The sequence below is a fragment of the Perissodus microlepis genome, chromosome 9 (assembly GCF_051167445.1).
Source record: "Perissodus microlepis isolate ML-2025 ecotype Zambia chromosome 9, ASM5116744v1, whole genome shotgun sequence".
Classification (NCBI taxonomy): domain Eukaryota; kingdom Metazoa; phylum Chordata; class Actinopteri; order Cichliformes; family Cichlidae; genus Perissodus; species Perissodus microlepis.
The window spans coordinates 10,360,419-10,375,967 of NC_140469.1; the positions used below are offsets into that span (position 1 = coordinate 10,360,419).

Sequence of the window (15,549 nt, forward strand, 5' to 3'; positions counted from 1 at the left end):
GGAGGAGGAGCTGCAATTTCTACCTAAAATTACTCTTCCCCGACCATATGTGCCTAAGGAAGTGGACCCCTTCGGCTGTCAGAGAGAGGTGCACATATTTTGTGATGCCTCTGAAGAAGCTTATGGCTCAGTAGCTTACCTCCGGACCACTGGCAGAAATGGTGAAGTGCATCTGTCATTTTTGGTGGCCCGTTCCAGGGTTGCCCCTAAGCGGTTCCACTCCATGCCCCGATTGGAGCTCTGTGCTGCACTCACTGGGGCACAGCTCTCACAAGTGCTGGAAAGGGAGCTCACCCTTAGAATCGACCAGACGGTCCTATGGTCTGATTCTACAACAGGGCTGACCTGGCTGAGGTCTGAATCCTGCCGATTTAAGGTCTTCGTGGGCACTCGTGTAGCCGAGATACAAGAGCTGACAGACAGGCACTCCTGGAGATACGTCGACTCTGGAAGGAATCCAGCCGACGATGTGACACGTGGGAAGAAGCTGAAGGAGCTCACTGTACCAAATAGATGGAGCCAAGGACCATCCTTTCTCCTGCGCAGTCCAGACTCCTGGCCAGAGGATCTCACGGTTGACCAAGATGGAGATGCCTCGGAGCTGCGGAAGGCTGTGTTCTGTGGTACCACAGCAACTACTCCGTCAGGTCAGCCAACTTCAGATTTGAGCCGCTACAAAACCTGGAGTGAGATGTTAGAGGTTACAGCGCGGGAGCTACATGGGGCGGCCCAACCAGATGGTCATCCCACTGTTGAAGACTATCGCAAGGCGGAGAGGCTGATCCTACAGAGGGCCCAGATGGATAGTTTCCTGGAGGAGTACAACCTGTTGAAAGTCGGTAAGCCAGTTCCCAGGAGCAGTCGTCTTCTCTCTGTGTCACCCGAGGTGGATGAGACCAGACAGCTCATTTGTGTTGGAGGACGACTTCGTCGATCTGAAGATTTGGCTCTGGAGACACTCCATCCGATTATCCTAGACCCAAGCCATCCAGTGACCAAACTCCTGATCCACGACTTTGACCGCCGCCTCCATCATCCTGGCCCGGAGCGGGTGTTCGCAGAACTTCGGCACTCCTACTGGATTCTGCGAGGGCGTGAAGCTGTCCGGCGCTACCAACACCTCTGTGCTGATTGTCAAAGGTGGAGAGCTAGGCCTACAGTGCCAAGGATGGCAGACCTGCCAGCAGCCCGGCTACGTCTATATAAACCGGCTTTCTACTCTACGGGAATGGACTGCTTCGGGCCATTTGAGGTCAAGGTTGGTCGGCGTATTGAGAAGAGATGGGGAGTCATATTCAAGTGCCTTACCACCAGGGCAGTCCACTTGGATGTTCTTAACACCATTGATGCAGATGCATTTCTGATGGCTCTTCGGCGATTCGTCGCCCGTAGAGGAACACCTGCCGAGTTGTTTTCAGACCAGGGGACCAACTTCAGGCAAGGTGAGAGGGAACTGCGTGAGACCTTTCTGAAGATGGCCCCGGAACTACAACAGCTTCTAGCACCCCAGAGGATCAGCTTCCGCTTTAATCCCCAAGGTGCCCCACACTTTGGGGGAGCATGGGAAAGGGAGATCCGGTCGGTTAAGTATGCCCTCTATGCCACCGTTGGTGCTCAGTCAGTTCCAGAAGAAGTGCTTCGCACTGTACTCATCGAAGTGGAAGGGATACTCAATAGTAAACCCCTGGGTTATGTGTCTTCCGATGCCAGAGATGCAGATCCAGTGACTCCAAATGTTCTTCTGATGGGGCGGCCGGATGGATCGCTACCTCAGATAGTATACCCAGAGAGTGAGCTCCTCAGTCGCCGTCGCTGGAAGCACTCCCAGGTTTTGGCTGACCATTTCTGGTCACGTTTCATCCGTCAGTACATTCCCAGTCTGCAGACTCGCCAGAAGTGGCAAACAACGGCGGCTGATTGGGCTAAGGACTCTGTGGTGATGATCGCTGATCCACAGCTTCCCAGGGCTCTCTGGCCTGTGGGGAGGGTGATTAAAACTCATCCTAGCCCTGATGGACGCATCGGGTCAGCTGACGTGAAGGTGAAGGAGAGAGTCTACACTCGGCCAGTTGCCAGACTGGTTGTCCTCCCGGCGCTGCCCTCTGGAGAAGATGAGGACAGCTCTGCGTCGAACTCACCACAACCCTAGAACTTTGTTGCCTTATTGATGAGCAAATGTCTTACATACATTTGGGGGCGGCTGTATAAAAGGCCCCAAAGTTCATAGGATAGTTTTACTGGTGTTTATAAGTTCATGTAATAGCCAGTCTTCTGTCAGTTTGGGCCAGCCCACCTTCTAGTGACATCATCCGGTTAGTAAGGTGGGCAGTTTAATGTCGGATGAGCAGTGCTGGTCCGGAGGGGGTGCACTGATTCCTGGGGAATGTTAGGTGTGCGTAAATGACAAGTAAGTAGTGACCTGTGTTGTATTTTGCCTTTGTTTGTGTCAGTACTGTAGTATGTTACCATTTAGGAGCTAATGTAGTCCGTAGTTGGAGCGGTAGGCCACGCACGCAACGCATGAGTTCACCCTCATTTCATATGCTAATTTATGTTGTTAGCTTACCCCGGTTTAGCTTTGTTGACGCATGTACGGTCGCTCATATGTCCATAATGTCATTCCTGTGTTATCAGACCTTCTCTGTATGTTGTATGTGATGCTTGTGATTGTTTACTTTGAAGTAGCGGAGTTTGTAGCGAACAATTAGGTACGTGGATTAATAAAATAGCGAACGTAGTTTGACCGGAAGTATAGCGTCCCGCTTCCCCTTCACAATAAGAGCATTATAGCGGATTATAATGGGGGGCGCTTTTATTTTGTACAACTACCGGAAGTAGTTCCTGTGTACTGACGGTTGCTTAACCTCGAACTAATGCTATTTAGTTGCATAGTGTGAGCAGTTTGAAGTGTATTATATTTTTCTGATCTTTATATGTGATTATGTTAACTATGTTGTATTATGTTTATATTTGAGTATTTGACTTGTCTATTCTCTTTAATTATCGTTATTTCCCTTGTTTATTTCCTTTGTAGGAAACCACACACACACACACACTTATGTACACCCGCTGTGTTTACAGCCCCAGAAATTGAGTGGTGTCAATAAAGTCCCTCAAACGGAACCTCAAGCTCCCTCCTTCTTTCATATTCTGGGACAATTTGGCCTTAAGTGGTGTTCTGGCCGACACACCGCGGTGACCGTAGTGCTCAAAGACTGAATCAGTGCCACAGCCGTGCCTATCTTTGATATCTCCACTACAGTCAGATTCAAGTGAGAAGTGCATAAACGCTACATAGCAGGAGGCTTCTCTGCAGCTCATAAATGACAGTTCACTTGACCACAGTGCTGGCTGCTGAAGTACTGAGAGCACAGCCTATGAAAATCTGTACTAAATACGCCATTCTGGATTGCTCCCAATTTAACCTCTTTCATCTCTTTTTATAGCCCTGGTGATGGATACTTCCTTGTGTAGGCTCAAACTGATGTTTGAACGCTTGTGGTGATGTAAAATAAAAAAGACATTCAACAAATCTGTTTTGAAAGTGTAAGGAGTACACACTACACGTATTTTATTGTGTAGGCAGTAAAAGTAAAAAGTAGTCAGAAAAATATAATTAAAGTACGAAAACCTGAAAATTACTACAGTAACAAAATACTTATCATCTGTCTGTGTGTCTCAGTTGTTTAATCCCAGATGGTTATTACATATATTTATGCTGTATAAGCACTGAAAACTTACCAGGAGGTGGCACCAGCTCATTCCTGCTGTCAGGAATAAATAAAAACAATGCTGTGTGTTCAACACTGAGGATCAGGAAATTTTTAAATAACTCCAGAAATTCTATTAATAAGCATAATTTTCTTTCTTTTGTTAGATAGTTTGTCTTTTCCTCTTACTTGTCTCTCACTCTGTTTGGTCCTTGACCATTGAAAGGAAAGGAAAGGAAATCTGCCACCATAAGTACTTTGTGTGTTCTGACATTTTTGTTTATCTTTGTGTATCTGGGACGTTCCAAACTGACACCATGGTGCCAAAAACTTGATGGGGTGAAACATTTTTGACATTCACAGCACGATGACATCAGTTCTGAATCCCAGCAGGTAGTTAAGACAATAAGAAATACACAATAATCATTTATAAGATAATAAGATTTTGAAAAGCAAAGTCACAGTACTAACTGTGTAATCTATGTGTCATGAGTCGGTGACCCAATGTTTTGTGTTTTTAAATTATTAATAGGCTTTGTTCTCATTATTATTTAGAATTTCTAGTTTTCTGTGCCATCCCTGTGTTCCACGTTTAGTTACTCTTGTCTCCATGTTTCTTGTTCCCTCTGTTCCCCTAGTCCAGACCTTCCCAAAGTGTGGGGCCCGCCCCCTAGGAGGGGCACAGAGCCATTGCAGGGGGGGGGGCTCGGAATGAAAAGGAGGGAAAAAAACAAAACGCTTGGACACTGCTAGCACGGGGCGCCCACAGAAACGCAAAGCAGGAGATGAAGCATCGCTGAATATGTTTCCAAACCAACTTCATTCTAAGCCAAAGACTAGAAAATATGCTGAACCATATCTTCCCTTTGGCTTCACCTGCACAAGTGCCGAGGTAGGTCTCCGCTGCAGAATTAGTTTCCCCTGTGTCGGGAGCAGCGCTGGGCTGTTCAAATCACAGACTAACAGTATCCTACAGTTGTTTATGTTTTTAAACCCATTTTGCACAGAGAGGCATTTTTTGAAAAATGTATTGATAGCAATGTTGAATATTATTACACATGGAAAAAAAAACCCAACTACACGTAAAATAATCACACCGCGACGCCTCTGCCTTTCTAAATGGAGGGATAGTAACTGCGTGTGTATGTAAGCGTGTAAAACCTGAAGATAGTCAGATTAACAGTATTTTGTCTCTATCTGCCATTCTGCAATTCATCTCATGTAAACAATAACGTGGCGCACAGCGTGATGTGAAAAAAGGCACATGCCTTTGACGTTGCGTGACGAACTCTGTATTCCTCGTCCACACGTAAAAGAAAAAAGGAGTTTAAAAAAATCTCAGTTTTCGGTGATTCCAAACGCCGTTTACGTGTCGACGAAACAGCTGCGTTTTCAAAAATACCCGTGTAGGTGCGGACGTAGCGAAAAAGAGTTAGTAGTTTATTTTCTTACTACCTGTCGTTTATTGCAGATTACTTGTATTTGCTTAATTGTTTACTAAATGTTTGAGGTGTGAAATAAACCGCAATGGAGCAAAATATGGGTGTGTGTGGTTGGAGGATGTGTTTGTGTGTGTACGTGTGCGTGCGCGAGAAGGGGGCGGGGGGCGCGAACATTTTTCTTGTAAAACAAAGGGGGGCCCAGCAGAAAAAGTTTGGGAACCACTGCCCCAGTCAGTCACGTCTCCATGTCTCAGTGTCACGTGAGCGTCTTTGTGAATGTCTCTTGGTTCCTGTTTTACTTTGAATGTGAATCGTTTTGAGTTTTGCTTCCCCTTGTCCCGTCATGTCAGGTTAGAAACAGCTTTGCCTCCCTCCTGTTGTGTATTCCCTCATTACGCTCTGTCTATATATTGGCTGTGTTTTCCTTTGATTCTTGTCAGGTGGTCTGTTTATCTCTCCTTGTGGTCTCCAAGTCTCAGCAGACTTAGCAGACGTGACACTACGATCTTTACAAATCAATACCTGTTATTGCATTAACTGCTCCTACATAATGTTTATGGAATCAAAGTAGACATCTGTCATGCTTCCCTTATTTGATTTTTGCTGCATTACAAACTTCTTAAATTACCTTTATAAAGAAGAAGAAGAAGAAGAAGAAGAACAACAACAACAACAACGACAACAAAAAGCCCTAATATACTATATGCTAAATAAAATACTATTCACTTAAAGTAAATACAGAGAGTGAACTGCCTTGGTGGAGGTTTGCATTCTCTGAGTGCTCTTTGTTTATTAAGTCACTTCCTTTTTTTTCCACACCAAGATGAACATTATCATGTTTGTTTTCTTTTTCTTTCCTCAGGTTTTTTTTTTTTTCATTTTCCATGTCCTCTTAGTGTTTGTAAGGGATTTATTCACAGTATCAGCACCAAATATGACTTTACTGTCAAGAAACTGATTAACCCAAAATATTTGATAATTTCTTTATTATTCATGTGTGAATCTACTTATTCAACTTCACCCACTTCTAAAGTATACATTGTACCATCTCTGTCTTCATTCCTGTATATGTAATTGTATTCTCAGTATAACATTAAAGTTCACAGGAATGTTATTACAATAAAATGATAATAACATATTACATTTTGACGATAGAGTAGGTACGCTTTGGTGTGAAAGGTTCAAGGGGATCGTCTTTGTGGTGATGCTGTTCTACTCCAGTCAGGACGTCTTTTCCTCCATTACATGCAAGCTCTTGGAACACCATCAGATGAAGGTAACTGGTTCCGCCAACATGAACCTGCAGTCAAAGCAGGGAAAACCATGCTGTGTGTTCAACACTGAGGAATCTCAGGATAACATTTTAATAACACACATGGATGTCACAAAAAACTCTGTCAATAAGCAGCTTTTCTTCTTCTCCTTCAATGATGTGAAAAACACGTGTAATGATTTTCACAGTAATAATTACCTTGATGACATAGTTTGTTCCTGCCACGAGCTGACTCCTGTACTTCACAGCATGATATTCCACAAAATTCTCATGTGCCTCTAGTTGGTTTTTGACCTTTGTTTAAATAACATACAATTTACAATACAATCAGACTGAAATTCAAAGCAAAGATTTTTGTGCATAGAGGCTCTGAAAAATCAAAGTAACTTGAAACTCACATTATCACAGATCTTCTGAATTTCCTTATGAGCTTTCTGTGTTTCTGTCCATCCTCCGCATACGATGCCAGCCATTCTGAAGGTCTGCCGAAATAAACAGAGATGTAAACGTTTGCTTTTAGGTGTCTCTAATGTTCAATACAGGTGGCTGACACACATATTTATACTGGATAACAAACCCAGAAACAGTAAGTAAAGGGTGGGGCTAACTGTGTAACCACTGCCCTCACATCATTGTTACTCAACTAGAAAATATGTATGCCAAATTACACGAGGACTGCACCCAAAATCAGTCCCAACATGTCTGATGTAATGACGGATCCAAATTTTGAATTTCTGGTTCAAATTGTCATCATTTATGGAATCAGCCAGGACAAAGGTACAACAGTGAGTGTCTGCAGCCATCTTTGAAATATGGTGGAGGCTCTGTCATGGTTTGGGGCTGTATTTCACCCAGTGGTGTTGGAGAACAGCTTCCACTGTCAATGCAGTAAAACCTGGATAGAAAAACACACAGCGAGACACTATCAGTCATGGACCAGACCTCAACATTATTGAATGAACGTGGCATCATCTTCACAGTGAACAGAAGAGAAGGCAGCCAATATTCAAAGATATCCTTCATGAAGCCTGGAGAACTATTCGTGAAGACTACTTAAAGAAATTAAAAGAAATGACACAATGACCTTTGTAGAATTTGGAGTTTCAATAAATTACTGAGACTCGATGATTTTACGCATTATTTTCTGATAGAAATGAGGTAACCTAACGAATACTAGGAAGGTCAAGCAGTTTCTTTCATGAGTTTCATTTTTATATGAGTTTCATTTTCACTGGTCTTTCTTTTCATTTTTGAAAGCCACACTTCCCTTTTAACGAAGCAATCCTACAGTATCATGTTACGGCTCTACCGCTCAGGATCAGACAAAGCTGAACTGACTTTTCCCCCTTCACATGTAAGCATTTTCCACACCAGCAGATGAAGGTTACTGGTTTCTCTGACATGAACCTGCAGTCAAGAATACATAAAAACAATGCTGTGTGTTCAACACTGAGGATCAGGAAATGTTTAATAACTCCAGAAATTCTATTAATAAGCATAATTTTCTTTCTTTTGTTAGAGAGTTTGTCTTTTCCTCTTATTTGTCTCTCACTCTGTTTGGTCCTTGACCTTTGTGTAAATTAAGACTGCTTAATTAAGATAAATAGACTGCTATACCTCCAGCACCATCCTTAAAACCTTCTCCCTCACACAGAGAGAATTATGACCTTGTTTTCTGCCTAGCTGACACCTACAGATTTACATCCCTGATAAGCAGAAGGAGTCTCACTAGCTGTTTAACGTCTCCCATGAACTTACAATGGCCCCACCGTGTGTGTGTGTTGTGAGTACAAGAAAATAATTATTATAATATGATGTGTTAAATTTGTTTAGATCAGATGAATAGGAAAGGATTTGTCTCTGTGTTTCAGTTTGGTTTTGCTGTAGCCTGAGAGTGTGTGTAATTGTTTAGAGAGAAAGGAATTTATGGACACTGGGGGTCTGCCTGCCATAAAAGGAGACAGGAAGCTACAGTTGGGGGTTGCTGATGCTTGTACCTTTAATAAAACTCATAATTGTTATAAACTTAGAAGTAGGTTTGTAGGAGACTCTCCACGTGCTTATCTGTAAATGTAAGACAACAAGAGGCCAATGGCCCAGTGGATGCAGAGTGGGAGTCTCAGTGTTTGTAATATGTTAACTGTGTTTTCTATGTTGTGTAGAGGAATTTGGTGTAGCTTGGGTGAGATTACTTTTATGACCTCCAGGAAGTCACGTATACAGACACACACCCACACCCACATACACACAGGTACGCGCACACACTCACTCACGTGCACTCACATAGACACACGGGTACGCGCACACACTCACTCACGTGCTCGTGCATACACACAGACACAGAGTTTGCAGGACACCATGGGGGTTTTATGATAGGGTCGCTTCTACAAAACTGTGTTTCACAGACAAAGGAGTGAAGATTTGCAGAGGGACACCGGCCTTGCACATCTCCCCTTCTAGAAGATGCTTAAATGAAGATGAATAAAGATGAATAAAGGTTTTGTGAAATGACTACTGAGTTCCGGTGCCGTCTCTGGATGTGTGATAGAGCATACGGCCCATTTGTGGTGCACATGCATACAACTGGTGACTATGTGATTCTACAATCACTGAAGTGATATGGTTAAAACATGTGATCAATACAACAGAAAGGAAATCTTCCGCCATAAGTACTTTGTGTGTTCTGACATTTTTGTTTATCTTTGTGTATCTGGGATGTTGTGTTGTTGTGTATTCCCTCGTTATCCTCTGTCTATATATTGTCTTGTGTTTTCCTTTGCTCCTCATCGGGTCCGTCTGCTTATCTCTCCTCTAGGTCTCCAAGTCCCAGGTTTCCTCAAGCTTTCTGTATTGTTTTTCTATGTATCTCTCGTGTTGTGCAGCCAAAAATAAAGCCTTCCTCTTTGTTAAATTTCCACCTCTGTTTGTTTGCATTTGGGTCGGCATTCTCCACACCATCTGCATTAGAAGACATAGTACAAAGATTAACATGCCCAAATAACCTTTTTTCCATCCTCGTTTTTTCAAGTGATCATCTAGATTTATCTTATGAACAAACATGGTAATTGATTTCAGTCATCTGTCCACATTTGTACTTCAGCACAACAGGACTGTGAGTATTACTGCAGAATGCTTGGAAGTGTAACCAGAATCAGTTTACAGACAAGTACTGTCTTGTGTGACATTTGTGGTTATCTTTAGTTATCTGGGACATTACAAACTGACACTGTGGTGAAAGAATCTGGGGTTAACAATTTATGACTTGTTTGAACGGGGGAAAAAAAACTTGTTGAACTAGTGTAGGAGTGTTTAGCTTATTTTAGAGTTTAGAAATGTGTTATCATAGAATGTAGAACTATTGTAGAGATACTGACACTGCCCTCAATATAATAAAGGCCTGATTGTGTCATGAACTTAGGAGTAGAGTATAGGAGACCCTCTCCAGTTGAACTGTGAAAGTAAAACAGAGAGGATTTAATGCTGAGTGGAAATTCCCCAGAGAATGTTTGGGTGGGGGTCTCAACATTTGTAACTGGATAACTGTGGTCTGGAAGGGAGATGGGTTTTATGACCTCTAGGGAGTCACCTACACCCACAGTGTTTTAACTGTCACGCACACACATCCACACGCACACTCACTCATGTACACAGTCACACACGAGCACTCGCATAGACACACGTGGGAGCGCGCACATGTAGGCATTCATGCGCTCGTGCACATAGACACAGACAGTTTGCAGCACACCGTGGGGGTTTTATGATAGGGTCGCCCCTACAAAACTGTGTTTCACAGACAAAGGAGTGAAGATTTGCAGAGGGGCACCGGCCTGGCAAGTCTTCCCTTCTAGAAGATGCATGCTTAAATGAGGATAAATGAAGAAGAGTAAAGATAAATGAAGATGAGTAAAGATGAATAAAGGTTTTGTGAAAATGACTACTGAGTCCGGTGCCATCTCTGGATGCTCGAGGAATAAAAAGAACCGAGGTAAAACTGATTTCGCAACACTAGACATGCATAACATGATCACCTCCCTTCTGAATGCTGCACGTAGCTACGACAAAAAGAAATTCAGGATAAACATTTCCAAGAAAAATGATACTGGGAAGCAAATTCATATTACTGACTTTTATTCATTGTATGATTTAATGATAGCTGTGCTTTTATCTTCTTCTGCACTCCATTAATTTATTGGTTTATTTGTTTTCATCATGCACTGTTATTTGCACTTTTAAATGACTTTTGATTAGATTTAAAAAGTAATTATGTACACTACTGAACAAAAGTCTTGAGCTCTGTGCGTGTGTGTTTTATTATGTGGTTCAGGTTGGAAGTTTTTCAAGCATAACAAAGGCAGCGCATACAACAGACAACCTGGCCAAGACTCTATTTTAAATTGAATCTTTAGACACAACTTTATTACTAATTGCCTGACATAAAACAAAACATTGTTTTATACCCATTTCTTTGGTTTAGTATATAAAAGTACCATGGATAACACATTTTCAACAAGCAAAAATAAAGATCTTATTATTAAATTGTTTGCATAAATAAAGATCTGCCATCTAAAAACCTGGTATACAGCAGCATTGTGTGCAGCATGTCCTTAACCCTTTAAGATCTACCATAGAACCAAGTCCGCCAGAGCTTACTTTATATTTTTACATGCTGTAGTGCCATTTTTGGGAGCATTTCAAGTTGATATACATCAATACAACTGTTATAGCCCATATTTTAATAATATGTATGCATTAAGTCCATAGTAACTACATTAATTGCAAAAAAGTGCAATAAACTACAAAAAAATTGAAAATCGGTTTTGTTTTTTTTACATATATTACTATATTACTTGGAGAAATTTAAGAGGCTTATCCCTCAAAACTTTAAATACAAAAAAGTTGCAAAAAATAGTTTACAACAACAGGAAATTTATTTTGAGTGTCTTCATAGTTTTATTTTTGAGATACACCAATTTTTATATACTGCAGGAAAAACGAAAAACAATCCTATGATGCAAATTTGCAAAGAAAACAGCATGTGCATCCAAATAAACTATTTCCAGCAGTGCAATTCGAGTTCTAAGCATCCCAGCAACTATTCAGAAAAGCATAAAGTCAAACATGACTTATAAAAACACCAGTATAGGCTCTTAAGGCCTACAAGTAAAAAAACTACATTTTCCGCGAAAATGACGTCACTTCCGGTTTTGGGCAGAAAATGGTGGACATGCGATCGTTCGGGCTGACGTCTGTTTCAATGTGGGAAGTGTCACTAACAGCTGATCAGATCGGCAAAGCGTGTTTCTGGAATATTATGTTTTTGTTCCTGCAAGGGCTTTTTATGCAATTTTTGCAAAGCTTTATGTGGAAGGAAACCGTGACTTAGGACAAGCTGATGGCATAAGATGTAAGTACAACTCCTCCGGTTTCATATGCAAAAAAAATTATTGCGCTAGCTTATGCGGTTGCAGTGCTACCGGGATTTAAAAATAGTTACGCAAAAAAGAGCGTGCCCGCTCCGACCGGCTTCAAAGGGTTAAATTATTCAGCTACTAACCGCTTTCTGTTTTCAGAGAACAGTTAGATGTAGAGAAGAGAAACTTCAGCTCTTTTCGAGAACATGCAGATGTAGAAAAGGGAAAAACCCGTTGCTCTGAGTGACGTTGTTATTTTTGTACACACACACACACACACACACACACAGAAAAGTATAAATAAAGAACGCAGACAGTGATGAGACGCAGGTCGCAGATTGTGCATTCATGACTGCCCACGCGTGTAAAGACAACTGCAGTGTTTGTGTTTTCTAACTCAGGTGTCTTAGCTGAAGAACTACGGGGTGATTTAAAGAAATCCCCTGACATTTAAATTGGTCCTTCGAGCTTAGCGATGGAAACAACAGACACGTTCCCTTTCAGTCGATTCACTCGGTACAACACATAAGTATGGGATATCACGCCCTCGCGTGTCCTGGCTGAAGAAACCTTTAATCACGCCTTTAAGGCAGATGACGTGTGATGACACGCGCACGGCCCCGCCTGCACATATAGCCGCTGTCATCACAGTCATCCCTCAGTTCTTACGCTCTTCACCTCGCTGAGAACACCTCTGCTGAGTTGGGCTAGCTAGCTGCTGCTAGTTAGCTCCGTTGTCTGCCGACTTGAACTTAGCTTAACTGCCCCTGTTGGTGTTAGCTTCCACCGCGCAGTTGGTGTGTAGGCTGCCCGCGGAGCGCTAATTTCAAGTTTTCCCGTGCAGTGTTTTGCTTTGTGTTTTGGAATGGACTCCAAACCGAAGCGAGCAAAGCAGAAATCTTCTGTTCGCCCCTGTCCTCAGGGATGCGGTTTCTCTTTGCACGACAGCGACCAGCACGATGCCTGCCCTGTCTGCCTGGGGATCGTCCATGCTAGGAGAGCGTTGACGGAGCCCGAAGCCTGTGCGTTTTGTCGCCAGCTCCGGCGCTCGACCCTGGAAAGACGGGTGACGTTTGTGGAAAAAGTGCTGGGACGCTCGGCTGTCGCACGGCATGACCCTCTCCTTTCCGAGTCTGGAGGATTTTCCGGTCGATGTCCCTGCAATTAGCTGGGCTGACCACATGGAATATGTTGACGGGTTAGCCGATGACGAGCCGGAACCATGCAGGAGCGCTGACGGGCTTCAGCCTGGGTTGAAGCCCGCCAGCGCTCCCCAGGACGATGATGACGTGCTGGACATCGGCCTGGACATCCATGGTTTGTCGGAGGATGAGCAGGAGAGCTCATTGTCGGCCCAATGTACCGCCGCTGCTGCGCCGGTCGGCCACGATGACACCTCTCTTTTCTCCCTGTTTCGCCGTGTTGCTGAGAAGCTGCAGGTGGACTGGCTCTCTCCTCCGCCAGCTCAGAAGCCGTCGCGGTTCGCGGGGTTTTTCCTCCCACCGGAGCCCGCAACGGCCAAAAACTGCCTTCCCATGTTCCCAGACTTTCTCTGCGAGCTAACAGCATCATGGGACAAACCTCTGTCTACCCGCGTCACGGTGCCCGGCTATGGACAGTACATGGAATTGGACGGCGCCGAGGGGGCTGGCTTAGCTAACCCACCCCCTATGGAGCCGTCTCTGGCTGCTTATCTGGCCCCGTCCCATAACCATGGTGTCGGCGGCCCCTCAACTCTGCCGTCCAAGCACTGCGGATTCTCTGCTTCGCATCTGGAGAAGATTTATAGAGCTCAGGCCGGCACTGCTCGTGCCATGAGCTCTGTCACCATGCTCCAGACGTACCAGGCAATGTGCCTGGCGGAGCTCGGATCGCTGGTTCCTGATGACAGCCCGCTGGCACCTCTTCTTAACGAGGTCAGAGTCGCCACAGATTACATCCTCCGTGCGTCTCGCTGTGCAGCGCTCTCCCTGGGCAGAGGGATGGCTTCGACAGTAGTGGCGCAGAGGCACCTGTGGCTGACCCTCTCTGATGTCCCGGATAGGGACAGAGCTGTATATCTGGACGCACCAGTGTCTGCGGCTGGGTTATTCGGACATTCACTTGAAGCCATTCAGGCTAGATTCGATCTGAGGAAGAAGCAGACGGAAGCTCTGCGCGACATCATCCCCAGACGTCAGCCCAAGCCCAAGCCCGCAGCTAGCTCTCACAGGCCCGCCGCTCCTCTGCCGACTGGCAAGAGACCGGCGCCCACTGCTGAAGTGGGTGTGCCGCCAGCGAGAGCACATCCTCCGGCCCGAGCTCCACGCCAGTCGGCCTGGAGCAAAGGCCCACCCTCGGGCCCCCAACGGGACCCGACACCCAGGAGGAAGAAGCCTCAGCCCTCCTAACTGTGGTTTCGAGTGGAGAGGGGGTCCAGCAGCAGGGAGACGCTGTTTTTACCCCTCTGTTGCCGCACAAGAGGTGCCGCTTAAGTTCTGTTCAGGTTGTCAGCCCCAGAAGGCGCTGCACTTTCCTAACACTGTCTCCCAAGCACAAAACCCCTGCACACAAAATGCCTCAGGTAACTCCCTGTTCAGGTGTGTTAAATGTTCAGGTGACCACATCGAGTGTTCCCGCTGTTTTTCATTGTTGTGCCCCAGAAAAGGTGCCTCCAACAAAATGTATAAATGTACATGTTTCCATGTTACAATCAATAAAGAGTGTTGTTTATTCTCAAACAATCACAAATGCTCAGCCTGCAGGCAGAATGAGCCAGGTCAGGCAGGTGATGCAGTCCCCTGCAGACACACTGGGGGGCGACAACGCCCCGCCGACAGTGCTGCAGGTCAGCCGGCTGGCTGCTCACTTCCCTCAGTGGCGCGCTTGCGCCCCCTCTCCGTGGGTGCTGCGAACCGTTGCCATGGGTTACCGGTTGCAGTTCCGGGTCAAGCCGCCCCGTTTCCAAAGAGTCGTAAACACGACTGTCAACACCGAGGCGGCCATGATACTCAGAGAGGAAATAAAGGCGCTATTGCAGAAAAGGGCAATACGAGTGGTCCCCGCTTCGGAGACAGACAAAGGTTGGTACAGCCGTTATTTTGTTGTTCCGAAAAAAGGGGGAGGGCTTCGTCCCATCCTCGACCCGCGAGTCTTGAACACGTACCTACGAACGTACAGGTTCAAGATGCTAACACTCAGACAGCTCTTGAATGCGGTCGGCCCGGGAGATTGGTTTGCAACAATCGATCTAACAGATGCTTATTTTCATGTGGCTATACACCCGAAACACAGGCAATTTCTGAGGTTTGCATTCGAGGGCGTAGCCTACGAATACCTAGTGCTGCCGTTCGGGCTGTCGCTCGCTCCTCGCACCTTTACGAAATGTGCCGAGGCAGCGCTAGCGCCCCTCAGAGAGAGAGGAATCTGCATCTTAGCCTACCTAGACGACTGGGCTCTCGTAGCTTGCTCCAGAGAGCAGGCGGAGACACAGCTGTCGCTGGTTCTGTCACACATTCAGACACTGGGATTCTCTGTGAACTTTCAAAAGAGCTCGCTAATCCCGAGTCAGCAGATTACTTTTCTCGGTTTGGAAATATGCTCGCTTTCCAGCCGCGCACGTTTGACGCAGACTGCGTTTCCAGATGATATTAAGCTTGTTGGGCATGATGGCATCTATGATCGCCGTAGTGCCACTTGGACTGTTAAAAATGAGAGCGTTTCAACGCTGGACT

The 15,549-nt window shown here is 45.0% G+C and overlaps 1 protein-coding gene across 1 annotated transcript; it reads right to left on the minus strand.

Moving 5' to 3' along the window:
• Positions 1-6,121: 6,121 nt before the first annotated feature.
• LOC146380027 (cystatin-A5-like) lies at positions 6,122-6,963 on the minus strand. The gene is made up of 3 exons (XM_084938972.1): positions 6,824-6,963; positions 6,624-6,719; positions 6,122-6,452 (listed from the first exon to the last, which is right to left on the minus strand). The coding sequence occupies exons 1-3, from the start codon at positions 6,896-6,898 to the stop codon at positions 6,291-6,293; spliced, it is 333 nt and encodes a 110-aa protein (XP_084795098.1). The 5' UTR covers positions 6,899-6,963; the 3' UTR covers positions 6,122-6,290.
• Positions 6,964-15,549: the final 8,586 nt, after the last annotated feature.

Bases quoted from the DNA above. Each gene is read 5' to 3' on its own strand.
- LOC146380027 (XM_084938972.1), bottom strand. From the start codon at position 6,898: ATGGCTGGCATCGTATGCGGAGGATGGACAGAAACACAGAAAGCTCAT. The intron at 6,720-6,823 runs GTGAGTTTCAAG...ATTTAAACAAAG, and splicing joins TTCAGAAGATCTGTGATAAT to GTCAAAAACCAACTAGAGGC. The intron at 6,453-6,623 runs GTAATTATTACT...CTTTGACTGCAG, and splicing joins GAACAAACTATGTCATCAAG to GTTCATGTTGGCGGAACCAG.